Here is a 26,628-nt window from a genome sequence, read left to right as displayed (position 1 = left end):
CAGCAGCAGAGAGAATATAGTAGAGGAAGGGGGTTAGGCTCCTGGCTGTTGTAAAGGCCATCAATGCTACCAGCTAAGAGGAAATATCCAGGTGTTGCCAAAAAGACTAGAAATAGCAATACAGAAAGAAAAAGTCCTCATCACCCAGGGCTGGACCCCAGTCAGGAATTCTTTGGAAGGAAAAGTTGGAATTTCCACTTCCTGCGCCTGGCCCCAGCTGTCAGAAGCACCCAAGAAGTCCTAGATCTTTCCCCTGTGTCCTTAGACACGAACGAGCGTGCCCTGAAAGCAATGTGGAGTTTGTAACCAAAAACTGGAAAACTGGCCGTGCAGAGGGAGCCACTCAGACGCGCACTCTTTAACTTCCCTGACACACATGATCAGTCAGCAGAGCAGCCAAGGGCTTTTCTCTCCTTTTCTCCTTTCAGTCATGATCGAAAAGAGCGATGCATGATCAAAAAGAGTGAGGGGTTTAAACAGAAAGAAATTGAAATCCATGACAGTGATGACTTAATAATATTGCAAATTATAGTTTTTAGTTCAGGTAATTTAGCATAGCAAATCATGGTTTAATTTCCTTCTACAGAGCCCGGGCATGTGAGACAGTGTATGGGACAAGGGGCAAGGTAGGTGGAAGAAGGGGGTGAAGATGAGAGTAAGAAAAAAGATTTTTAAGGTCCCTCAAATGCAGGTACCCTTGAAAGACTAATACAAATGACCTGGAGAATGTAAACAGCTTAATATGTGGGAGGGCCACAGCCCTGATCTTTGGGAGCCCAAGAGTCCTTGCTTCCTTTTGTTTGGGTGCAGGCTTCTCCTGCCTAGTGGAATATGAGGATCAAGTCCCCAGAAGAAATGCATAAAGTGTGCAGAGCTCTGACAGCTTTGAAAGGAAAGAATGACTTTGAGAGCGTCAGCAAAACGGAGCTGCTGCTGAATGGCATGTGTCCTTGACTGTGCGTGGCATAATGCCTCATGAAGGAAGGCAGGGTGGGGGAGCTGAATCACTTAATGATCTGTCTTTTGTTCTAGGATCAACCTTCCAGAAATAAACCACTATGCAACCCCTACTCACCACTCACCTTGCAAAGTATTCAAAATAGCTTCCTCAGATATATCAATTAATTCACCTGGCTGAAGCAGTGTCTATGTGTTTGTAAGAGAACTGGGAAAGAATTTTTTCACCTGAATTTCATTCAAAGTAATCACCCGAGTTCCAGCTGTGACAGGGTAGTGTGGACCAGCCCTTGGAGCTGGCTTGGGAAATACTAGTTGTTCAAGCATGTCAGTATCACCCAGTCAGACTGCAGCTGATCGGCTTGTCTGAATGTTCAGCAGAGAACCTTGGAGTAATTATATGCCTTTGCATGTACCTGAGTTCTGAGGTTAGGGGTCAAATAGCTAGGCTGAGTTTTTAGATGCTTGAAACTAAAGTTTGCAAACTCTAATCCAATGACTAAAAATCACTTAGTTAAAAAAATTCCTAGGTCCCACTCCATTCTAACTGAATTAGAATCTCTTGGCCCTGGCTGGCGTAGCTCAGTGGATTGAGCGCGGGCTGCGACCAAAGCATCGCAGGTTTGATCCCCAGTCAGGGCACATGCCTGGGTTGCAGGCCAGGTCCCCAGTGGGGGCCATGTGAGAGGCAACCACACATTGATTCTCTCGCTCTCTTTCTCCCTCCCTTCCCCTCTCTAAAAATAAATAAATAAAATATTAAAAAAAAAAAAGAATCTCTTGTGGGTGGGGCAAAGAAATCTATGTTTTAAAATGGTCCCTAAATGACTTTGATAGAAACTGGGGTCTTTAAAATATCCTAAAATTTAGCTGAGTAGTAAAAATAAATAAATAACCCCCTTGTAGACATAAAAATAACAAACACAAAAGCACCTAAAGAAACAAAAGTCAATCCAAATAACTCATATAAATAGAGATCATACCCTTTATCATCTAAAGCAAGACACTTCAGAACATGAAATTGGACACTATTAATAAATAATACAGTAGAATATGGTAGGTAAATGGGGGACTCTGCTAGGGCAAACCAGGACTCCTGGTTACCTTGCTCTAAGACTAATCTAGGCATGAAAGTTGATGAGGGTTTAGGCTACCAGCCCAACAGAAAGCCCTCACCCAAGTCTTGAAGCTTGTCAAACACTGTAAAGATTTTCACAGGGAGGGGCTGATAAACACTAAATCCAGAGGATCTGGACTGGAGGCTTGCACTGGCCTGGACAAAGCAGGATAAACTCTCAGGTCCCAATTATCCTGACTAGGGAGAGAGCAGTAGAAGCCTTGACCTTGCAGTGGAAGAGTGCATACGGCAATGACATTTATCCACAGCAACTTCATGAAATGTGAAGGACTGATCCTCAGAGGCAGAGAGGAAGATAAATAAACCAGGCATTATTCTACTCCTTACACTCATCTTCCAGTTTCCAGGAAACTCCTTTTCCCAAAGTTTTCAGTTTTATTTTCATGTGGTTTGCACAAACCACCTAACAATTATTGTCGCATGGATTGCCTACCGCTTTCTTTCTGGGGTAACTATTGCAATAGTCTTGTAGAATAAAGAAAGAATGGGTTGTACATTTTCATTATTCAATGTATGCAATGTGATCAGTGTGTAAAGAATGTTTTAGAAGTATAAAATAGCTAAATGCAAAAGCATGTGTTTCTAAGAAATTTCATTTATTTCCTTAGTTTTAATTTTACTTTTGCAAATAACTACAATGATGTTATAGCATGTTTACTTTCAGATAGTACTTCCATTTTTAAAATAAGCTCAAAATATAATGTTTATTCAATTGTTCATCTCTTAGCAAAGAGAATTGTACTCTTAGCTTTATGAGTAAACTGCCCAATATTGCAGCCTCCTTCTTAAAATGTGAAGACTAAAGAAAACATATGTGCAGAAGAATCAGTATCTTCACAAAGTAACTTCTCTTCTAGAAATTATATGTAGGGTAGACTGGGCCTCTCTGTGTGTAGTTGCCAGCACATGGAATGGAAGGAGAACATAATTGGTGTGGGGACCCCCAAGAGCAAAGCAGTATCTGAGGAAACATTGAAATAATTACTAAGTATGTGTATAAAAGAGGCAAGTGATAGTTACAGGAGAAGGGAAAGAGAAGGAAAGGAAGAGAAAAATCGTTCTTAGATGATTATAAAATATATCTTATTTACCTGAGAGAGTTAAAGTGCATTGGCTATGCTTTTTAAAAACTGGTCTTAATTACCCTTGAGACCAGAATTCCATATGAGGTAAATATGTTTTTAGATAGTTTTCTAAAATATGTATAATTTACTCAAGGAAAAAAGGACTGTGTCCTCTAGAGCCAACGGAGCCTCACAGGTAAATACACATTTAAGTAGATTCCTAAGAAGGATATTATGTATACTGGCTGATGGGGTAGAATGTCTATGAAGAAGCTGGGAAGGCCCATCAGTTAAGTACATAATAAAAATGTATTAGAAAAATACATCTTTTTCTCAGTGGACTATAATTGGCTATGCATAATAAGAAGCCTTATTTTCAGAAATGTATTCTGCATCCACAGAGTTTTAAATCTCAATAACTGTTATTTTTAAAACTCAAAATGCTAAGGAATATTAGTGAGAGTGACAGAAGAACCACATGGTAGATGTCATTCTATAATTTACAACTCTCTTTGACAACTTTTTTTCTTCTTTTAAAGCAGACTTCATCTAAAGCCATAGGTGAAAAGTTAAAGAAGATGGAAAACAAAATTTAACTTTCCTTACTAAATAGTTTAATTGACGTTTTCAGAAATGTCACAGTACATTTAACTTTAAAAATACTTCCTCTTTTATTATCCAGGAAGAATTTTCTATCACAAACAACAAAAAGGAAAGAAAGGTAATTTAAAGTGTCCAGAGTAACACAATTACCTTGTTCTGCCATTTGCACCTTGGTTTGGTGGGCAAGCCTTCCCTAGCCACTGATGAAGAGGCTTCCTCCTTCCAACTCTTCACCATTCTTCCATCCCCTCCACTCAGTTTTGGCTTAACTTGTCTCTTCCCTTATACGGACTTGATTGTACCTGTCATTATGGATTTTTTTGTACTCGTATTATGTCCTTTCTGTGTTATCCTGTTTCTGTACAGATTGTTCTGGGCTGCCGAGCTGTGACCTGCCCCGCTGTGACTGCTGTATGCATGCTCCCGTTACCATACATGGCCCCAGCTGGGCTTTCATGGTCACTTGAGGACCTGTTCATTCATCTCCTGTTGACCAGCCATCGCATTCCTCCCAAGCATTCTTTCAGTCGTCCTTCTTTCTCCAGAGCCTCCCATTTCAACTTTCGGCTCACAATAGATGACTATTTTTTTCACTTTCCTGAGACAGCTGAGGCCACATGTGTTTGCTCAGCACACACCCTTTCACCCAGGGTCTCCCCATAGAACTTCATCCTTCCTCGTGTGTTCTTTCTTCCACCCACTCCGTCTCTTCCGAGACTTTGATTGTCTAGCTCTGGAATTCAGCCTTCCCTGCTGGTTCCTTCTAAAATTGCATGAGTTCTCCACCAGTAAAACAAACTCTAAATTCTTGCCAACTCCAGAAGCTCCTGCTCCTCCTCCTCTACCCTTTCAGATTCAAACCCCTTGGAAGGGCACTTCATACAAACTGCCTTCGGTTTGCCTTGCGCTTTCTGCTCTCAGCATTCCAGGGAAACAGTACCAAAGTCATGACTGATCTAATGGTTACTATTCATGATGTTTTTCTCAGTTCTCATCTTCCATAAGCATTTGCCATATTGAATTCCAGTGAAATATTTCTAGAAACACCTGGTTTCCATGAAAAAGACCCTTCTAATTCCCTTCCTACCACTCTGATGATTCCTTCTCAGGCATTTGCTCTGCTCCTCACCCTCTCTGGCCCATGAAATGGAGGCATCTCCACAGAACTGTCCTTAGCACTTTCCCTTTCACTCTCAACAGCCTCTGTTTCACCAAATACTTTTATTTCTAATGAGTACTTCTCAAATTTGAGTTTCTAGCCATTACCTTCTTTGAATTCCAGGTTTCTGTTTCTAGTACCTGCTGGAATACCCATCTGATGGCCTGGTGACATTTCAACAGACTTGGGAGAAAAGGCATACCAGAGATTTTTAGCTCCTTGAGAAAAAGAATTAGGTCTCATTTCTTTTTAATCCCTCAGAGCACCTAGCACTGTGCTTTGAACATTCCAAGTACATAATACAGTGCTGCATAAATGAATACATGAAGGAAAGTAAAGATTCTGGAGTTATGTTCACTGAGGTGACAGTTATAGATTAGTTCTCTAAGGAAGAACACAATTGGGAGGTACAGCCAAACACTGGAGACAAAATAAAAAATGAAAGTGTTTAACTAATGCAACGGGAACATGCAGGGAAATAGAGGTGGGTGTTAAAGGGTAATCAAGAAGGCAATGTGATAAACGCATTGAAACGGTGTAAGACCAAGTGAAGTTATTGATTTCTTCAAGGAGCTAGTTTAGTAAAGTGTTAAAGTTGGAAGCCACAAAGGAGGAATGAGGATTGAATAAAAGTGGGGTAAAAATGGAGGCAACAGGTGTGAAGCATTCCTGAGAGAGAAGGGGAATGAAGGAAAAGAAAACTCCTAGATAGATTTTGAGAATATCATGTTAAGTGAAATAAGTCAGACAGAAAAAGTCAAGAACCATGTGATTTCACTCATATGTGGGATATAAACCTGAAAGCAATAAATGGACCAATGAGACAAATAAAACTCATAAGCACAGACAACAGTATGGTGGTTACCAGAGGGGAAGGGTCATGGAGGGGAGGTGGAAAAGGGAAAGGGGGTCAGATACATAGTGATGGAAGGAGACCTGACTTTGTGTCATGAACGCACAATGTAATGTATAGATGATGTATTATAGAATTGTATGCTTGAAACCTATATAATTTTATTAACCAACATTATCCCAATAAATTTAATAAGATTAAAAAATGGAAAACTCACTATACTTTTCTTAATATGTGTTAGTACACGAGGTATGAAATAGATGTGTGTCATTGCTATGCAAATGTTTATTAAGTACATGCATGCATGAGTATGTAAGAGAATTAATGGAGTGAGTCATATTGAATATGACAAAAGTACCATATTTTGATTTCTTTTTACTTAATCAGAAAATCTGCACCTTCCTTTCTGTATTGTGGGGGAGTAAATAGGTGCACTCATACCTATAGGTGATAGTGTTGACCAACCCTGTACGATAAAAACTGATCTCTTCCTATCTTATTACTCTTTTACCTGTTGCTATGGGAAGAGACTCACACAGGAGGTTATATCTCTATGACTTAGATTGTTGGGAGGGGAACATTTATGAATAGATACAAGAAATTTTAATTTTTATATGATTGTTTAAGTGTAAGCTATAACCCCTCCAAGTGGGTGGCCCCAAGTGTCTCCCATATGGGTAGTTTATTTTATTAAAACTAATTGTTTTGTATGTTTGGAGAATGTACAATTTAATCATCACAGAGAAAAGTCTGCACAATATCGTTAAAATATGAAAAGCAAACATGACTTATGGGAACAAAGAACACCTGAAATCAATAAGCATCTATTTACTTTTCCTCATATAATGAGAAGCAGACACCAAAAAATATTTTAGATATGGGTTTGCCTTTTTTTTAATGCTATGAAATTCACACTGAGTGGAGAAAACTCATACTTGATACATTCAACTTAGAGTACATTTTCAAGGTGAATTACTAAATTCTGAAAAGCTGACCTTCTAATGAAGGCACTGATGCAAGCACGGAGTTGGTAGAAAAACCACAAAGATATAAAAATGCATAGATATATGATCAGCGAGGGACAAATTTTGAAGGAATTATCACCAGATCTCTACGGACAAGGCATATCTATCAAACATGCCTACTATAGACTTTGATTCCATTAATTCCCTGACAAAAGACATCAGGTAGAGTTCTGGATACCAGGTGTGTAAACACTAAGAGATTCTGATATTACTCTATCTTTCCCGTAGAAATCCGAACACAACTCAACCAGATGCAGCAGCCAGCTTCCACTGGGAATGCTACCTACCCTTTTACTACTGGTATCATTATTGAAATGTTTAATGTAGGAGAAACTGAAGGCCAAAAAAGAACATGCCTGCACTTAATTTCAAGTGACAGCTAATACGATGCATTAAAGGTGTAATACTACACACATGGTAGTTATATATAAATAGTAACATTAAAAGGGGTTACAACATCCCTAAGACATCCTAAGTCTAAAACACTTAAAAAGCACATTTGCACTACAATTTATCTTAAATTATTTTAATTGGTTTCAAGAAGGCTTCAGATTAGTGATGGGCTTTGACTTTTTCTGATTATAAAAGAGAAACACAGATGAATGCTTTTTAGAGCCTGACACCATCCCCAGGTAGACTACCAGGTAACCCGTGTTACTTAAATGCCATTAACTATCAACGAATGGTATTTTCACGTATGTTTTATGTAAATTTTATTTTCTTAAAGTTGTTAGTTCTCTTAATAAATATAGCTAATGCAGAATGTCTTTTTTGCTTTCTTTTGTTCTTTCTTTGCATTCATTATCCAGGAACTTCTTCAAAGAGAAAGAAGGGGGGCAGGGGAGGCAGTGACAGAGCTTGAATACTTAGCAACCATTTTACTGTTGAGTGTGTGTGTGTGTGTAAAATCCAGTTACATTCTTTAGCTCAATTACTTACAAATAACTTATCTGAAGAAGAAAAAAATGGAGTAAATCTGTCAGTTGTGGAAGTTTTTTTTTCCATGTGTTATCTAGAGATAAGCCAGCCTGTACTGTTAGATTTCCACTGACATAATTGTGCATGAATTCTGATCTGATTTGGTATTACATGGTGCAAAAGGTGACACATTTTCTCTAATATACCCCATTAGAAAGGAAAGAAATTGCCAAAGTATGAAATTTGAGGACCTTGATTCAGAAACCATGTGACTTTGATGTCAGTGCAATGGAAAAAAAGAACTTGTTCAACCACCCCGGGCACTGAAGGTTGCGAAAAGCAAACGTAATACCCAGGGCACTTATTCTGTTGGATAATCAATAAACTCTTAACATTATCAGACTGCAACAGCTGTATATTCGTTTATCATATTGCCTTGTATGTCTCCAAAATATTCAAGTATGGAATCACAGAGAATACAGATGCTGGCCCCATTCCCAAATCACTGCTGATCAGAATACTCAGCTAAGACACCAGAACCAAGAAATAGCATCAATGTGCACAGTGTGCCAGACATTGATTTTTAACATCCACGTGATGCTACCTCACTACCGCAGAAAAACCTCAAGCTCCAATGATCCCTCAGAAGAATCTTGACTGAGCTACTTATAGTTTCTACAACAAACTTTTTAGAGATATTAGTGATTTTTAAATCCTATGAGAAATGTCCTTGAACAAACTAGTAAAATACCAGATGTGAACTGTTAGCAGTTTCAAATTACATTTTCTAAAAAGTAGGAAGACTTATGTTTTAAGAAGAAAATGTTCCTCAACCTCCTTTCCTCACTTGACTTTTTTTATTTTTGCCAGCCAGAAAGTCAGCAAAGCCTGACTTCCTGATCACAGGGCAGGGGCATTTGTCTTCCCTCATGGATGGAGGACAACAGATGCCTGTCACAATTTAAATAGGAATTTAAGAAGAATTCTTTACAACTCCTTTCTACTCCCAACTAGCTTCAAGGGAGAGCTTAGCTAGCAGGTGAAATTTTGGACTGAAGCTTTATCTATGAGCAAAGCAAAAGATGTAAGCAGCCTCTGAGATTTCAGCAGAATAGTAAGAATGACAATTCATATAGTCCTTGGCTGTGTCACAGCTTGTAAATAAAAAACGAAAAATGAAATAAAAACATATCAGATAATAACACTTGGATATACTAGACAATTTGAAAGTGCTATATTTGCTTGGTTTTTAAGATAAACTAATTCAGCACTGTGTGCTGATAAACCTCAGGTAAAGAGACAGTCTCCTGGAAGGTAATAGGCTCCATATTTCTTAATGCTAGATAGCTGTTAGAGAAGCTTTTGCTCTTTGGAAATTGTGGCTGATTTTACTTTCCAAAGACAGCCACATAATATCTCCTGTTCCTTAGATTCTCACTCAGTATGACGTTGACACTCCTGATTAAGAGGTAGAGCCAAATTCGTCCTCTCCTTGAATCTGGGCTGGCCTTAGTGACTTGTTTGACTAATATTAATAGTATATATGACAGAAGTGACATTCTGGGAATCCCATGGCAAGGTCATATAAAAACTCTGCAGATTCTACTGAGTCTCTTGAAACACTCACTTTTGGATTTTCCCTCTCAGGGCTGAGCTGCCATGTTATGAGAAGCTAGCAACCAACCACTCATCATCAGAGGGAGGCATCTTGAATATTTGGCCTGGCTGAGCCTTTAGATGGCCACAGTCCCAGACGTCTGTCTAGAATCACAGGAGAGACTCTGGGAAGAACTGCCCAGGTGAGCCCAGTCAACCCACCAAATAATGAAAGAATGACAAATTATTACTTTAGTCATTACTGTGTATGTGTGTGTGCTATGCTAAATATAGTAAGCTTTGGAGAAAGACTAGAGTTTGAAGTTTGATTTCACTTTTGTGACTCTTAATGAGTTACTTTATGTCTCAGAGGTGTCAGTCTTTTCATCTAAAAAAGTAGTGACAATAGTAGCTGCTTCTTGACTGACCCACGTTCCTCCAGCATCATTATTTTCCTGATGACTCTTAGATCAAAGCCAGAAAAAGCATGGTTACTAAAATACCTTTTGCTCTGAACCAACTTTTGAAGCATTAAATATATTTTGTCTCCATTTACATTAATACTTCTTGTTTTTACATTAGATCTGTACTTACTTATTGAGAGCACACAGGATAAAAGGCACTGTATATGGACCTATTGCAATAATTTTTCTGAATGCCCTCCTAAGACCTAGTACCTAGGGAAAGGAAGGCTAGGCAGGCATATAAGACACATTCTCTGTCTCTACTGACCAGAATGGGTTATGGCTGTGGCTACACAAAACTGTATTCCAAGTGGCCTAGCTGCCTACTCTAGATAGGTCAATAGGCTTTGCTATAAAAGGACTGGGAAGGAAAATTAATTAGAGGATGTTTTTCTGATCTCATTTTCTTCACTTCAGACAAGTTATCTAATTCCTACACTTAGCATCTCTGTTAGATACGTTAACTTGTTTTTAGGCTCAAATATTTCTCTATTTTAGTCACATTAACTAATTTCTAATCTTAGCTACTTCCCCATTAGTCAAGTTAATCTTCCTGACATTGACCCATGGGAATGATATTTGATAAGTCAGTGCACAGCATTATTGTGAACATTAAATACAGTAAGGAAGGGAGAAGTACTTAGAAACATGTGCCGTGCTATACAAATGTAAAGTTGTCTCAGCCAGGCATCTCGTGGCCACGTGCAGCCCTAAATTCCCCTTACTCTGTTCAGCATAATGTTTAAAATAATCTTATCACATTTACTATTAAAAATCCCTTTCAAGTTTGTTTCTTTCTATTCTCATTATTACTGTTCAAGCTCAAGAGGCCATTATTTCTTGCCAGGGCCACTGTGGCACCTCCTTCCTTTGTATTCCGTTCTCTGCCCTATGGCCCATTTTTTCTTCTTGAAGAACAAGTTTTCCCACCACAGTTCCCTACTTCAGAACTGCATTTGATCCCTCATTGCGTGGAGAATAGAATTCAAGTGCCTTAGACGATGGGTAAAGCCTTCAGTCTTTTTAAAATACTAATACCTTTTAATGGTTCACACTGTTTCTTTCTTTTTTTTTCAAAGGAATTATAACAAAAATACATGGAAATTAATATGAGATTCAATATATTGGACAATCATAGAATCTAAACAAGACAAGTTCATAAAGTACAATCCTTCTCGTGGGGGCAGAACCTTCCATTGCACTAAGCAGAGAGAACCACAACATGATTCGATGCGATCACCTTATCCTGCCTATTGTTCTAATTTGAGAGACTTGGAGACAAGCAAATTGAGAAAATAAATAAAACAACACAGTCAACTGCCTCAATTCCTTTCTCTACTTTTCCTTTTCTTGTTTTTGTCATACAACCAGGTGAGATAAGGGTGTGAGGCAGAGCCCTGGGGGACAGTTCCCTGAGGTGACTGAGAAGAGTACTTTGAATCAACCACTCGGTGTTGCAGCTGAAAACCATAAGCCAAAGGGAGGGCAAGGAATGGAGCTATACAGGACTCGCTGGTGTCCACAGCATGGGTTTGTCTTCAGAAGCTTACATGTAACTTTCCAGTGTCCTTTTCCTCCAATTCCACCTGAATTTTAGGCCCCTACTACACCACATACTCCTTGATGTGACATGCCACACTTCCTCTTACATTCTCATTCCTCCTTCAAGACCCAGACTAAATGCCACTGTCAACCTTTGCTGACAACTCTGTGAAAAGGCACCTTCCTGATTTTCCCCACCCAAACTCTCTCCAAAACTTTATCATAACATGTTTCTCGTTGCGATATAATTACTAGTTTACATAACTAAGGATCCCGTCAGGCAGTGACTACTGAAAGCCCATATTGTGTCATATTCACCTTTGTCTACTTAGTGATTTGTCCCTCAATATATGTTCATGGAAAAGAGTATTTTTCAGTCGAATAGACACAGTAACAAAATGGTTAAACCCATATATGAGACCGGGCTTCAAGGGGTGAGGGTAGGTCTGTGAACTTAGAAAAAGGTATTTTAAATCCTTTCTGAGACTTTGAATTTTATAAATATTTGTTTTATGCCAAATTATAATATTAAGACACTGATTCACACAGAGTGGTATGGGATGGGGTGACGTATCTATCAGCCTAGACTAAATTACGTTGTAGTAGCAAAGACCAAAATCACAGAGGCCTATAGAAACACAGGTTTGTTTCTTGCTCACACTACAGGCCCATATGGGCTGATGCCATGACGTCTTTATTTCAGAACTCAGGCCAATGGCAGACCCTCAGAGTGAGCAGTTCTGGCTGTATTTCAGAAGGAAAAGAGACTGCAGAGCCCCACAGAACTCTTGAGCCTTCTCTTCGGTAGTGGCATGAGCTAGTGAAAGTGAGTTACAGGTCAAACCTGAAATCAGTAGGCAGGGAAAGATGTTTTGAAAAGAAAGGAATCTGCCCAAGATGGTGTTGAAGGTAAACAGGAGACATTGTCACTACCATGTTAAACCCTGTAGAATAGTCTCCTGTTGGTAGGCATTTAAAAGAACACCCCACTAACATGATTATAGACATACATCTGTGTTTATTTTGAGTCTAGCTTAAGTTGAAAAATTGAAAAATAGTACCATAAAGTTTTCAAATCTATTGATTTTGTATTAGTTATGGAGAGCAATGAAACACAAAAAGTACAGTTGTAGTACGTCTGTGACAAGATTCTGGCCAATGGAAGCATAGAACCAATAAAATTGAAAGAATACCTCTCACTGCCTACTTTAGAAATCTATTAGACATTGTGGATTTTTTAAAAATAAAAACACCTTGATTTTTAAAGACTTGGACTTTACCTGGCTTTGGATTTGCCCTAAGAAAAAGAAAAACATTTTTTTGTTTTAGTTCATCATATTACCAAGAAAAATAACCCACATGCCATTGGAAATATTTTGGTGAAGCCACACATTTCTTGAAGTTGTGTTCTCACCAAATGATGTCAACACTACAAGAATTTCTGACATTTGTTTAATATTTCCCTTTTGCGTGTAACCTCATGAAAATAGATACCTGCATTTGCATAGCCAACTCCTGTTGGCAAGTTATTACAGTCAAAGAAGAATTCCTACTTCACGAAGTCCTTTAGAATCTGCAGAGTCAATATCGTTAGCATGGTAAAGCCTTTCTTTGCCAAACAAACTTTCAGGCAGAATAAAAATCTTGGCACTCTGGACTCAGATGGAGCATCTGTGATGCTTGGCAACACATCTGGTTTTACTGCTTTGGTGAAAAAACATGCTCCTCGTCTCAACATACAGTGGTGTCAGCCGGTGTCAACAACTCTGCCAGCAACACTGAAAAAAACTGTGTCTATTTCTACGAACGTTGTCAACCTCCTGAGAGCCAGGGCTGACATGCTGCTATTTCAAGAGGTTTTGTCAAGAAATGGGAGTGCGGGAGGAAGTTCACTGCTGCAGTAGAGAAGAAGTTAACTAACTTTCCAGAAGACCTGTCTTGACACATTTGGTTGACCTTCAAATAAGAAGTTCTGCTTTTTTGAGGCAGAGGAAATCCAATTATTAGAATAATCCAACAGGAAAAAGTCCATTCATAGTTTGCTTTACTTGATGGATATTCTTGCCAAATTATCTAGTTAAATCTTTCCACTTAAATTCTTTCAGCTTAGCTGCCACTCTGGAAGGGCACAGAAGGCAGACATCCACCTGAACATGCCAAGGCTGGTGGGGGCAGTGCTTTTGCAAACTGAAGCAAGGAGTGACAAACTTTGCCAGTTTGCTTACAGAGAGAAGGATAGAAGGATAGTTGGAATCATTACACAGAACTCCTTGAATGCTAATTCTGTCTCCAGTGACCTTAATGTGAAACCATGAATATATAGTCCTTTTTTAAAAGAAATAATGTAGTACTAATGATGAACACTTTTCAAAAGATGATCTCCTTGACACAGGGTGAATTCAACAAGGGTTCTGGAGGACTCTAAGAATCCCACTATGTCTAATAAAGCCACAGCAACTCCCATGTTGTTTGTTACTCTTATCTTTTGCCAAGTCAGTGTTTTCTGGCCTGACTGCCACGAAACTGAAAAGTCATAGTCAAATGGTTGTCAAAAATAACAAGCTGATCGCTGTGTCAAAAACCACTCCACAATTTCAATATCAAAGCCAAACACCAGCCTTCTTGTAGAGGCTTACTTTTGAGCTGAATTAGGCTTTATTTTTACTTACAAAATTTGCATTTATCTCAGGTGATTGAGGAAAATAGGCATAAATGTCAAGAGGAGGGTGGTAAATGCAATGGAGATATGCCTTTATAAAGATACTTTATAGTCTTTGTGAAATAATTCCATTTCCATTACAAAAATTGAATAAGTAAGATTTTGTATATGTGTATTAATATATTTTCTTCTAGGGAGAAAGTCAACAGCTTTCTTTAGATTCTCAAAGGGTCTGCAGCCTCAATAAGGCTAGTACCCTCTGCCTTGGTGCTCTGTAGAATGAACCATTCTAAGGAATGGAACGAGTCTTGTGAGAAAGTGAAATTCTTCTGTTGAAAACTGAAGCACCCCACGCCTGGGTGCTGCTCTCACCGATGAATAAAACAGGCTCCTAAACAGGAAAGGAAGCAACTGCACTAGCGATGGGCACTAATCCACCCTCATTTCTGGACAAGCTTTTATACAATAAAAGCAGAAGCAATTTGGATAAAAATATTTGATTTGTTAGATACTGTGTTTAGTTTACATATTCAGTGAAGAACTTGTGATATATGTGTAGAAGAGTAGGACTAAGTTAATAAGCAAAAGTTAGGAGCTCAGGTCTAGTGCTTTACAATGTAGTATTTTCTTGAGAAGTATAGAAAATGCAGCTGGAAGGCCCCTGTGTTAGCTCCTACAGCTGCTCTGACAAATTGCCATAAACCTAGTGGCTTAAACAACACAAACTTACCATATTAACAGTTCTGCAGTTCAGAAGTTGGCAATGGGTTTCACTGGGCTAAAATAGGGATGTGGGCAGGGCTGCATTTCTTTCTGGAAATTCTAGGAAAGAATGCATTTCCTTGCTCTTTCTATCTTGTAAAGGCACTCACATTTCTTGGCTTATGGCCCCCTTCCTACATGTTCAGAGCCAATGTAGCAACTCACCACCTCCTCAGCCCACCCCCCCGCTAAGTTTGTGTTTCAATAACGCCAATGCTCTGGCCTTGGCCATGTACTCTGCACTGGGTACCGGACAGCTGCACCTTCTGCTGCTGATTCTGGGTTTTCAGGTCTCCTTGTGCTTGTTGAGCATACAATACAGGGCACATACTTTTTTGGACCACGGATACTGGGGCTGGAGAACTTTCTGAAGCTCCCCTTCTGAGTTTGCTTAATGATAGTGAGGATAAGGGTTATGCACTTGCCTGAAACTCAGATCATGGAGAGCCTGAACCTGGAGCTGCCTGTCACTTTGGTGATGTGCTTCTGGGAGAGGTCCACCTTTGGGTCATCCACGTGTTTCAGCAGCTCCTTCTTCTTGCCCTGAATGTTCCTGATCATTGGTTTGGACCATAGCTGTGCAGCAGGCATCAGCTGTCACACACTCTGATGGCCTCTTCCACTTTTAAGGCCACTTGTTATATCAACCCCCCTCAGGTAATCCCACATAACCTCCCTACTGGAAGGTCAGCTGATGAGCAATCCTCATCCCATCTGCTACCCCAATGCTTCTTTGTCATGTAGTGTAACATATTCATAGGTTCCAAGGATTAGGACAGAGATATCTTTGAGGGGCTATCATTCTGCCTGTCACACACCCCCTTAGTTGGTATGGTGGGGAAGGGCTGAAAGTGCAGGAGAACAGTGAGGAGAAGTAGCAACCAGAAGTAAACAGGCCTTAGATGGCATGGACGGAACGTTCCCTGACTGTGCTACCAAAACTTAAAGATCATGCCTGAGGTAATCTGCATCTGTACTTTGATTTTTTTCCTGGAAAACCTAGTCTTAAGGAAGGGTAAAGATGTCAAACTTGGAAAATCTGAGTGTTAGTCCTGGCTCTGCCACTTATTATCTGTATCACCTTTGCCAATTCACTTAAATTTGGCTGAACCACAGTTTCCTCATTGTAAAATGAGATTGAACTAGGAGAGGCAGGGAGAGGAGGGGCTGGGAAGCGTTGAGGTTCAGGGGCTGCTCAGAGGAAGGCAGATCTCACGGGATCTCCTGAGCTCCCTGGCCTGCCAGGGAGTCCTGGGATGAGAGACAACTGGGCACGTCTGGTGCCAGAGGCCCCTAATCCCAGACTTCCATGGAGAAGTCTGGCTCACACAATTTATCAATCAAACCCCAACCCTCCTGGAAACCTTACCAGTCAGAGTCACAGTGCTGCAGATCCTCTCTCCCCGGGGACTCAGCCAGGTGAGGTGTTTGGGCTGTGCTTAAGGACTGTCTGGGGGCAGCACTAGCTGAGGCCAGAATGAGGATGTGAACTGCCCATGTACAGGCAGAACACCCATTGCCTTCGAGGAGACATAAGGCCGCAGGGCAGAGAGGCAGCCTTCTGAGGCCTGCCTGTCTTGGGCATCCTCCAGTTGTATGTTGCTATGAGTCTAGATTAAGCAGAGATTGTTTCCACTGTCTTGAGGTCAGTGGGCTCTCAGCTCAATGGATCTCAGAAACAACAGGTCCCCAAAAGGAGGAATGGATCCATCCCCACTTTTTGCCAATTTTATTCTTATTTGCTCTTCCGCCCAGAAGGAAACAACAAAAGGCAAGAGCCCACTGGGCTGATTGCATGTCCAGTTGCCCCTCACTCCAGAGCAGAATGAGGTAATAAGTGGAAGATATTGTACTATAAAATATACCTCAGCTTATACTTCTGGTATGAGATGTTTCCTATAATTTTTGAGAGGACATGTCTGACTTGTTTATTGTAGAATAGTTATATCACAGCGTAACAATAGGTACGCACAAGGAACACAAATATTGTTCCATTTCTGTCCTAGAGCGTGGTTGTAGCAGGCAGAATTGTGAGCTGACTGCCCAGGTTCCACCTCCCAGGGCATCCGTCCCATACACTCCATCCCCCTGTGTGCAAGGGATCTAGAAATATGATGGAATAATCATTCCCACGATCGGGTTATGATGGCACATTGACTTTAAAATGGGAGATTATTTTTGGTCAGCCTGACCTAATCAGCAAGTCCTTGAAGGGAATAGGCTCTTCCTGAAGAAAGAGTTTCGAAGGGTGACATGGATTTGACAGAAGGGAGGTTCTCCATTGATGGGTGTAAATTTGGAGAGGGTCATGGAAAGTGGCCACTAAGCGGAAAGCTGGCATGGAAACAAGGGCTTCAGCCTTCTAACTCTGAGGAACTGAATTCTATGGACAAACTGAATAAGCTTGGGAGCGGACTCTTCTGTAGAGCCTCGAGACAAGAATTCAGCTTGACTGACAACCTGAGTGTGAGACTCTGAGCAGAGAACGCTCTTGAACCATGCCTGGACTTCTGACCTACTGAACTGACAGCTAATAAATGTGTATGGTTTTAAGCCTCTAAATTTGTGGTGATTTTTTTATGCAGCAATAGAAAACTAATAAACTAATAAAATGGTATTTTAGTTAAACATGACTTGGGATTTTTTAAAGAGATTTTTTCTTGTCTCCTCTTTCTCTGCTTTTCTCCAAAGCTTTAATCTGTTTTCCCTGCATGCAGTTATTTTATTGAATAAGAAAATGCCATATTGTCAGATTAAAATCTTCTCTCATATCATGTATCAGAGTTATCTTTTTTTCTCCCTTGCAGTTGGTTTGAGACGCAAAGATTTACGCACCTTGGGTATATTATATACATGCTTAGGGCTGGAGAATCTAACTGGAAGATACAGATTCCAGGAATTAAAGCAAACAATCTGTGTATTTTGAAGTAACTCAGATATGTTTCATTCACTGCATTTAGTTATCTTGATACACAGTAACCTTGACATAATGGTTGAAGAAAAAAGGAGAAGCAATGTGAGCATAAATGCCTGGACATTTTAATATCTTTTACCAATAAACATTACTAGAATGCCATGCATTGGAATCCTTGCCTTTCCTGAGGAAAACCTGCATTCTATCTTCTGCTTCCTGATATTGCAGCTGGGTCCCATTACAAGGGGAGGACACACCATGGGAAACATGCCTAAACTTTTTAAGCTATAAAACAAAAATTGATGTTCATTAATTAGATGTCTAAGTTATGCAGATTGACCACTGTATTATATACAACATAGTGAAAAACACTCTTATATGGCTTGTTGATAGCTCCTCCTGGGTAATTTAGCTAAGCCTTATTTACAAGATATTCTATTAACCACAAAGGCAGGATTTGATGTCAGGTCAAAAATCAGATCGAACTGTGACTTTGTGGTTGGTGGCTGAAAAAACACTCTACAACAAAAAGAACTGAAAATGCAGTATGATGCCTTTCTAACATTTAATACCATCTCCAGCAAAGCTTAACATAGTATTACTATGTAATGCAGGTAAGTAAAAATATTAACAAGTCAATGATTTAGGCTAAAGTCAACAATGGATTCTGGAATGAAGAATAAGTCCAAGGATCACAAACGCTCAGCTGTTTTAGTAAAAAGGAAAAATTCACATACTCAAAAATACTCAAAAGGTCACAATGTACAACACCTAAGATCTGGTGATCCAGGTAAATGACGACTGAGCTTTTACCACCTTTACCCAAAGTCTTCCCAGGTGCTAAAATCAGCACTAAAGAAAAGCTATTACAAAACTACTATGTTAAATAATTATATCTTGGTCTGCTTCAACTTCTTATACCATCTATGTAATTATGTTGAGAGAAAACACTCCAAGCTCAAATGAAATAAATGACTTCAGTTTATGCCCACACAGACCTTGTCAAGTAGCCAATGACTTGCCCTTTCATTGTGAGTGACTAATATCAATGCTGGCTCTAAAGAAAGACACTTTTCATAATCGCCCAACAATCTGCTAAGTGAAAACATATGGATAAGCTTAGGCAAAGCCTGCCAGGGGTCTTTGCTGAATGGAAAACAGGTGCTCTCATTCTGTGCCATGTAATACCCCATTTACCCCCAAGTCCAAAGGTTATAGGACTAATAGTTGCCTTGTGGTAATCAGGGAAAGCCAAGACACCAGCCCTGGTGAAACATCTGGGACATATTTTACATACTTGCAACATATGCTTCAGGTTCAATTAAAGTGAGGCTTTGGCACATTTATTAATCTTTTTTACTTTTATCCTATAAGAAGACCCACTGACCCAACCCCACTATTATACCATATGAGAAAACAGAGAAATAATGAGAGCTAGAGGTCAGTACCTGCTCGTATGGCAAAAAATACATTTGTTTTCTCATGAAATTCCATTATGCATGACTCTATACACAAACTTTAAACAGAAGAACCAATGAATTTTTTAAAGTAGGAAATTACCCTTCTCCCACTCAGACACACTGATAGCCAAGGCTCAGAGCACTCACCACTGCGAGAGCCGGTCCAGAGGAGCTGGTACATAGAAACTTGAAGGGTCCTTTCATATTTCCATTTCTTAGAGTAAAAACTTTGTATTTCAAAATGTCCACTCTACGAATCTTCCCTCTATTACACAAGCCCCTAAAGTCTATTGTAAACTATTACACTTCAGATTTTTCTTTCTGTTCAGATATGATTTTAATGCTATAAATTGCATTATGAATAAAAAGAAAAACCTTATATATCATTCAAATAAAGGACTGGATTTATGAAAATCAGCTCACAGTCCTTCCCTATGGAAAACACAGTTTGTTGGCATCCTGTACAGAAGAATGCAGTTGAATCACATAGTAATTTAAGCACACCTTTCAATTAACTTTGGCAACTAGGTCTAAAAATGTCTTAACGGGGGGTGTCAATTTCAGACAAGCAAACACTGGATTACAGAGGTACTGGTGCTGCTTCCACCATGGCATGTTCTACCTGGCGTCTATGTTTTGGTAAGCTGGCTAACCAGGTGTGCTATTGATTTTCCACTGTCACCATCCTCTCTATTAAAAAATGACCATAAAGCAGAGATTAGTAGTACAAAATATCAACAAACTGGCTATAAAATACAGCCTGACTTCAAGCAGGGACAATTGAAGCACTAGACTTCACTAAGGGTTTCCATTTATGAACAGTGCCGGGGAAACGCCCACCGCTGGAATGGATCTTTATGGTGGCTTTAATAATAAAGCAGCAACAAGCAAAGGAAAATGGCCATAAATGGATGGCAGCTAAGTGTTTATCAGCAGAGAAATGATGATTCAGAGCTGGCATGTTGAGTTAAAATACAAGCTCTCTACAGCTCTACAACTGACCTTAACAATAAATCATACCATTTATTGCTGTAAGTGTATGGTCTTGTTATTTAACATTAAAAACAAGCACATATGTGTTTTTGTAGGAAGATTGTTGTTAGTTTATGCTTAATGATACTGCTAATGACTAAATGATGTACATAAGAAAAATTTTACATAAAAGCTCTATTAATTTAAAAATGTTTGAAAGAGCATTGGAAAGGAAAAAATATGTGTGCATGTGTGTGTTTCCATTTTCTTTTTAGCATTAAATATTGGGCAAAAAATCATTTGGGAGTTAACTAATCACTGTGAGTTTTTCTGACATTTCCAATGCTTGCCTCTAGCACACAAAATTCTTAAACTAAAATATAACTGTACATCTCTACTGGAATCAAAGGTCAAGGGTATAAATTAAGATACACTGTTTTTCTCCTTCCTTCAGAAAAATTTCACTGCTTTGCTATAACAGAATTCAGATAGATTCTGGTGAAAGTCAAAATCTGGTTTTATGTGACGAACAAGTTAGAACTAATGAACAAGAGTCTCTCTCTCCCTCAGTCTCACCTCAGGACGAGTTTAGATCTTGAAGTGCCGAACATGACAAACCAGCATTGCTACCCTTCCTGCCACACAAGGCCGTTCTTCCGACCCCAGGCACTGCTGCAGCAGTGCAAGGTCATTCTAATTTCTCCCTCCAGTTGTCTTCTCTCCCCAGGGGACAACCAATCCAAGCAGTCCTAGAAACTAGCCGCTATTTACTGTGGACACCATCCCCAAGCCAAGGAGCAATGGAAAAACAAGCCTCTCCAAACATGCTTTCCTGACCAAGACGCCTCAGGGCCATTCCAAGTCAAGTCTAGGCATAGGGCAGTGAGCACCAGGATTATTTAAATGCCCCTCCGCTCACATGTGTTCCTTTGATCAGCAGTTTTTCGAAAATTACAGATGACAATATCCATGTTCAACTTACGCAGCCTGCTATTTTTCCTCTTCTCTCTTCCCCCAAAGTGTAGCCCGATTTGTAACACTCAAGATAGGACAAATTTTTGTCCTTCAAAACAGTTGTCACTGCCGTTATCTTCAGGAGAGCTATCAAGTTCCAGACAAGCTGAATTATTTTTTTTTGTCCCTGGCAGAAAAATATTTGACCCAGCTCTGGACAAAAGCGAAGAGGATTTATAGCCCTCTCTCCCTCTTTGCAACATGCAGTGGCATTGTTAGGATGATAAACAGCACTGTCCAATTTTCTGGACTCAAACACTTCAACTCCTTTGTTAACTGTCTGTGAAAACAGTGTCATGTCTACATTTCCCCATCCCCAGGTACCCAAGTGCTGGGAAAGATAATTACCTTGTCATCTTTGTCATCTTCTTCTTCCTCGTCCTCTAGCATGTCCTCCACTACCTGCAGACAGAAACAGAAGTCGTTTTCATGCTCTTAAAGGAGAGAATTTTGTTCTGTCATTTTGAACCTTTTGGAAATGAAAACTTTATTAACATTTGAAAGAGACGCACTGCGAGGGAATATTTGATCTAGAGATCGAGATGAGGAAAATGCCATGCCTTTAATTGATTAAAACCAGGGAACTGAATCCCAGTCAAGGGAACCGTATTTGTGTGAAATATTCTGTGACAACCTAAAGAATTTGAAATATGCACAAGGTAAATGAACATTCATTTGAGAGATGCTTTAAATCAGGAAATTTCCTTTTTACCTACCTTGCTGTCTATATTTATCAGGCACTTTAAATTTGGAGCTAGATAAGTAAGCAGAAAACAGCTCTGCTATTTTTAACTTAGTTTCACTAAAATCTGTTCATTGAATCATGCGGGTGGTCTACGGTAAAAAAACTAACCATATCTTTCATGGCTCAAGTTTTAATTCTGTGTGTAACTGTCAAGTCTTGACTATCTCTATTACTTTTTGATTTTGTGGATTAGCTGTATGCTAACATTAATTCTCTGTGATTTACAATGAGAATGGACATTATTATTGAAAGAAAATTAGAAGTATATTTAATAATCAAATGTGTATAACATGCATGTATGCAGGTGGGTATGCATACATATCTTTTTAATGGCTTCTAGTTTATCTACTTCAGCAGACTGGACTGGTCATTTTGGATTTGCCAGGTAGTTTCTGTTTGCCTTGATCATTATATAACTACAGTTATTATGATTAGGGCTTCAGGTGTTGCATTACAGTTTTATACACCTAAACACACACGCACATACACTTACACACAACACTCAATGGAAATGAAAAATTTTTTTTAATTGGGGGGGTTGTTTTTCAAGTAAGTGACAACTGATGATTCTATTTATGTCATTTCTAAATCTTGTGGCATTTCTACTTTTTTATATAGTCTGTTTCTATAGCTCCAAATAAACTCAATAGATAATGCAATTATCAAATATTTTTAACCTTTCTCCCCAAGCTGATACCTGTAGAAGATAAGAGACCACTGGCCCTTCTTTCGTGGGCTTTATGATACAGATGGGAATATGCATAGTTATTGAATGAAAACTTCAATAACTAAGACTGCATCATGCCAAGAGTTCCATAAACTAAGATGACATTCCAGGACTCTCAGTTATCCTAATAATTTTTCTCAAATATTTTAAAAGCATTAACTCCTTAAAAATAATAGCCCAAACACAAACATCCAGTTCTTAGGAACTGATATGACTCAAAGCATCTGACAATGTGAGAGACTGTTCTTAATTTAATGTCATACTTTAAATATTCTATTATATGGTTCATTCAAAATGTCTTTCATTTGACATTCAGTATTTTGAATAAACTGTAGTAAAACAATGTGTTGTTTCCAATATCACTTGAGAGTTTACTCTTATTTTGGAGACATATAAAGCAATTCAGTGTCAACAAGAAAGAAGGATTCTTGACCTTGTCTCTGTAACTATATGCAGCCACTCCATAAGCTCCATTACAAACCCCACTGGTCCAAGGAACACAGTGCTAGGTAGTGTGGGAATACAAAATGAATAACAGACAGATAATTCATCTATACTCATATCAGCTCTCAAAAGGCTTATAATCCAGTAGAATTTTAATGAAGACTATCAGATAATTTTCCTGTTGATTTTAATTTCCTACAGTTTTAAAGTACTCATATCATAGGCATACAGACTACAGTAGTAACAATGTATAATTTAGACACTATATGCCAGACTATTCCCAACTGGGCTGTGTTGGAGGTTCAAATAGGAAAAGCAGTCACAATATTTCAGTACATTGTGTTACATCAAAACAAAAGAATTCACCTAACAACAAGTAGCTGAACTAGGACTAAAACCCAGACTGTGGATAGCAGAGAATGAGTTTTCAAACCCTATCCAGTTCCTAAAAAAAAAAGCAAAACACTAAACCTCATGAGATTTTAAAAAATGATGATAATTTTATATCTCTAATAAAATGATGTTTTAAATTTTAGATTTGCAGTAAGTAATTTTTAAGGTTGGTTATTATCTATTTCATTTTATTTTTTTGGTGGCAAACTAAGTGTCCATTGACAGACAAATGAATAAAGAAGCTGTGATATATATACACAGTGGTACACAGTGGACTATTAGCCATAAAATATTATAAAATGAAATATTGCCATTTGTGTCAATAAAGATGGACCTGGGACCCAGAGAGAATTATGGTAGGTGAAATGAGTCAGAGAAAAACAAATACCATATGATATTGCTTTTATGTAAACTGGAAGAAACAAAACAGAAACAAACTCACAGAGAAACATTTTGATGGCTGCCAGGATGGGTGAAAAAGAGGAAGGGACAAGATGTGCAAACTGCCAGTTCTAAAAGCAGTCACAGACATGTGAAGTGCAATGTACAGAATATGGTCAATAACATTTTAATAACTATGTAGGTGTCAGATGGGTACTCAACTTACTGAGGTGACCACTTGGCATGTTATAGATGTCTAATCACTATGCTGTACACCTGAAACTAATTCACTATTGTATGTCAACTGTAGTTAAAAATACAAATTATTAAAAAACCAATAAATAAAAATTATATATACTCATATTAAGGAACACAGCATGATGATTTAATATCCATTAGATTAAGTAGTTTTTCCCTAAAATTACCCATGTGAGTCATTTATCAAAAATGTCAAGGGAAATAAATGAAGGCTACACTTTTATTCCTGTGCACAAACTCTCAATATTTTCACTAGTTATTATTGAGAATCTTACATGCCTCCCCTCTTCAGTGCTGACCATCACACCGCAGGTGCTAGAAAGACAGGGTGGTGGTGTTACGTCGTGCCCAGCAGACTGCGAGCTACATAGTGGGTGTTCAAGAAGCACTTGTTGACAGAGCGAATAGATGCATGCATCATCTATTCTCCATATCCTTGAACACACTTTTTGGTAAAGTGCCTATCATTTGTCTCACAGAACTGAACTAGCTCACCTAGAAAGATTTGTACTTAATTATGCAGGTTAATAAAAGCAAATATTCAAAATGCCTTCACATATTTGCCTGAAAACACAAACCATGAATATCTAACCTTTATTTGAAAATTTGGAACTCTCCATCACCTTCAAGCTGATTTTCAAAAATTCAAAATATTATTGAACCATAAAACAAACCAAAAGCTTAACTGACACACTGTAAACTGCGGATCTTATGTTCAAGAATGACTCAAAGTGGTCTACAGATCCAGGCTCTTCATTTGTGAAACCCATACTGTTCTTACCCTTCACAAGTGGGTAATTGGCTACGCACAATTGCTCCACAAATGTGCAGCCAGAACCACCCAGTGCAACCATTTGCTTTTACATTTGGCAGAAGAGTGTTGTGTTAGCGAGAGGCCTTTGTGTTTTGTTTAGCTCTCTAGTGAGGGCTTTCCCCTCCTCCAGTGCTCTTTTAATGTTACATTATAAACATCTACAAGCAAGGATTTATAATATAGCTGGTTTCTTACTGATGCCTTTAAGCTGGTTCAGAATGCATCCCACTATTATATTTTGTTAAGATGAAGCTTAAGATGGCTTGGAAAATAAAAATATTAGCACCTATTACACAAGCTGATTGAGAATCCAATGAGACAATGTATTTAAAGTGCTTAGCACAGTTCCTGTATTGAAGTACTCATAATGTTAGTTATTAATAAAATCAATTTACTAGTATTTGAAACATTAATTTTTGGAAATTAAATTATATATATAAATTTTTTCTGTGTTCTTAATGGCATATAAAATTCCAGTTCCTGTTTCATGAACACTAAGAAATACATAGAGGGGCACAGAGAGGTGTGGAAAAAGATCCCCAATTAAAATGATAATGCTTTCACGACTAATTTTCAGGCTTTAGTGGTCCAAAGAAATGGATGGCTTTGAAAAGCTGGGCTGTACTTGGACATGAGCCCTGGCCAAATGCAACATACATAGAAACTGCAAACAGAACTTTTAAATAAGAACAAAGTGTATATATCACTGAAGTGCATTTAATGACTGCACAGAATTGCAACCTTTCCCAGAGAACTCAAATAACACCTACTATTTAGAAAGAGAGTGCTGGACTTTAACACAACCAAGGAAAACAAATAAAATAAAGGAGTCCTATTGTCCAATCCCAGCTCTTTCCTCTTCAAACAAAACCAGAGAAGGACTACTTAGCTTTGTTTTCAAGCACACAAAGTCCAGTTGCCCAAACATCTGTCAGGAATAATTTAGTAACAATACATAGTATTTCCTTGAGAAAAAAAAAGAAGTGATGAAAAATGCACGTGTTAGAAAACTTACGTTTTTACAAAGTTGTTTGTTTTTTTTTTCTTGAGGGGAAATATCTTAGATGAGCCCTAGAATTTTCTTTCCAAATTATGATTTTTGATACCTTGCTTGAAAACAAGTGGTATTAATCAAACAAAGGAAGGGCACTAGGGAAATCAGAAAGATGTAATGCAAGCAGTTAAAAGTGACATGACCTTCTGTAATGTCGCTCGTCACGGACTTATGTGCCACACACTGAAGGAAGGTCTGGAGAGAAACGGATTCTTGGTACTATTCCTTGAATGTAATACTAATAAAGATGACATTTTAAAAACACACGTAGATAGCCCCAAATACAGCATGCCAGCTACATTACAGCAAAAAAAAAAAGCAGGTAACATTTTTAAAAGCATAATGTTTCTTCTTTCTTAGTCCATATTTGCTGAACATTTGTCATTACCATATAAAATATAATATGTGGTTGTACATTCCTAAAAAGGCTATTTTCAAAATAAAGTAAAATTGAATCTGTAGAATATATATATTTTATATAGTTGTTCAGGAGCTTTTTTTATTATGACTTTTAATTATAATTCAATACAACTAAACAATTTATGATTTACAAGGAAATGAAATTTTATGTGGGTGAAAGTGTTAATAATGATGTTGGTAATCTGAGTAAAAATGTGACAACATGGTTAGAATTATTTTACCAGACAAAGATGTGCAGGTGAGGGGACCAGATGGATGCAGAGAAGGAAGACCCAGACAGTGCAAGGAGGAG

General features: G+C 38.5%; 1 protein-coding gene across 7 annotated transcripts in view; it reads right to left on the bottom strand.

Annotated features, from left to right (window-relative positions):
• The window catches only part of MCTP1 (multiple C2 and transmembrane domain containing 1), a 470,412-nt gene that overhangs the window by 43,794 nt on the left and 399,990 nt on the right, over positions 1 to 26,628 (bottom strand). For all 7 annotated transcript variants that reach the window (XM_045848268.1, XM_045848269.1, XM_045848270.1 and 4 more), the window contains one exon: positions 21,449 to 21,502. In XM_045848268.1, the coding sequence (XP_045704224.1) occupies positions 21,449 to 21,502 (54 nt within the window). The remainder of the gene's footprint in view (positions 1 to 21,448; positions 21,503 to 26,628) is intronic.

This window comes from Phyllostomus hastatus, unplaced genomic scaffold (genome assembly GCF_019186645.2).
Source record: "Phyllostomus hastatus isolate PE091 unplaced genomic scaffold, TTU_PhHast_1.1 phas_contig_58, whole genome shotgun sequence".
NCBI classification, from domain to species: Eukaryota; Metazoa; Chordata; class Mammalia; order Chiroptera; family Phyllostomidae; genus Phyllostomus; species Phyllostomus hastatus.
This window is presented reverse-complemented; position numbering and strand designations above follow the sequence as displayed.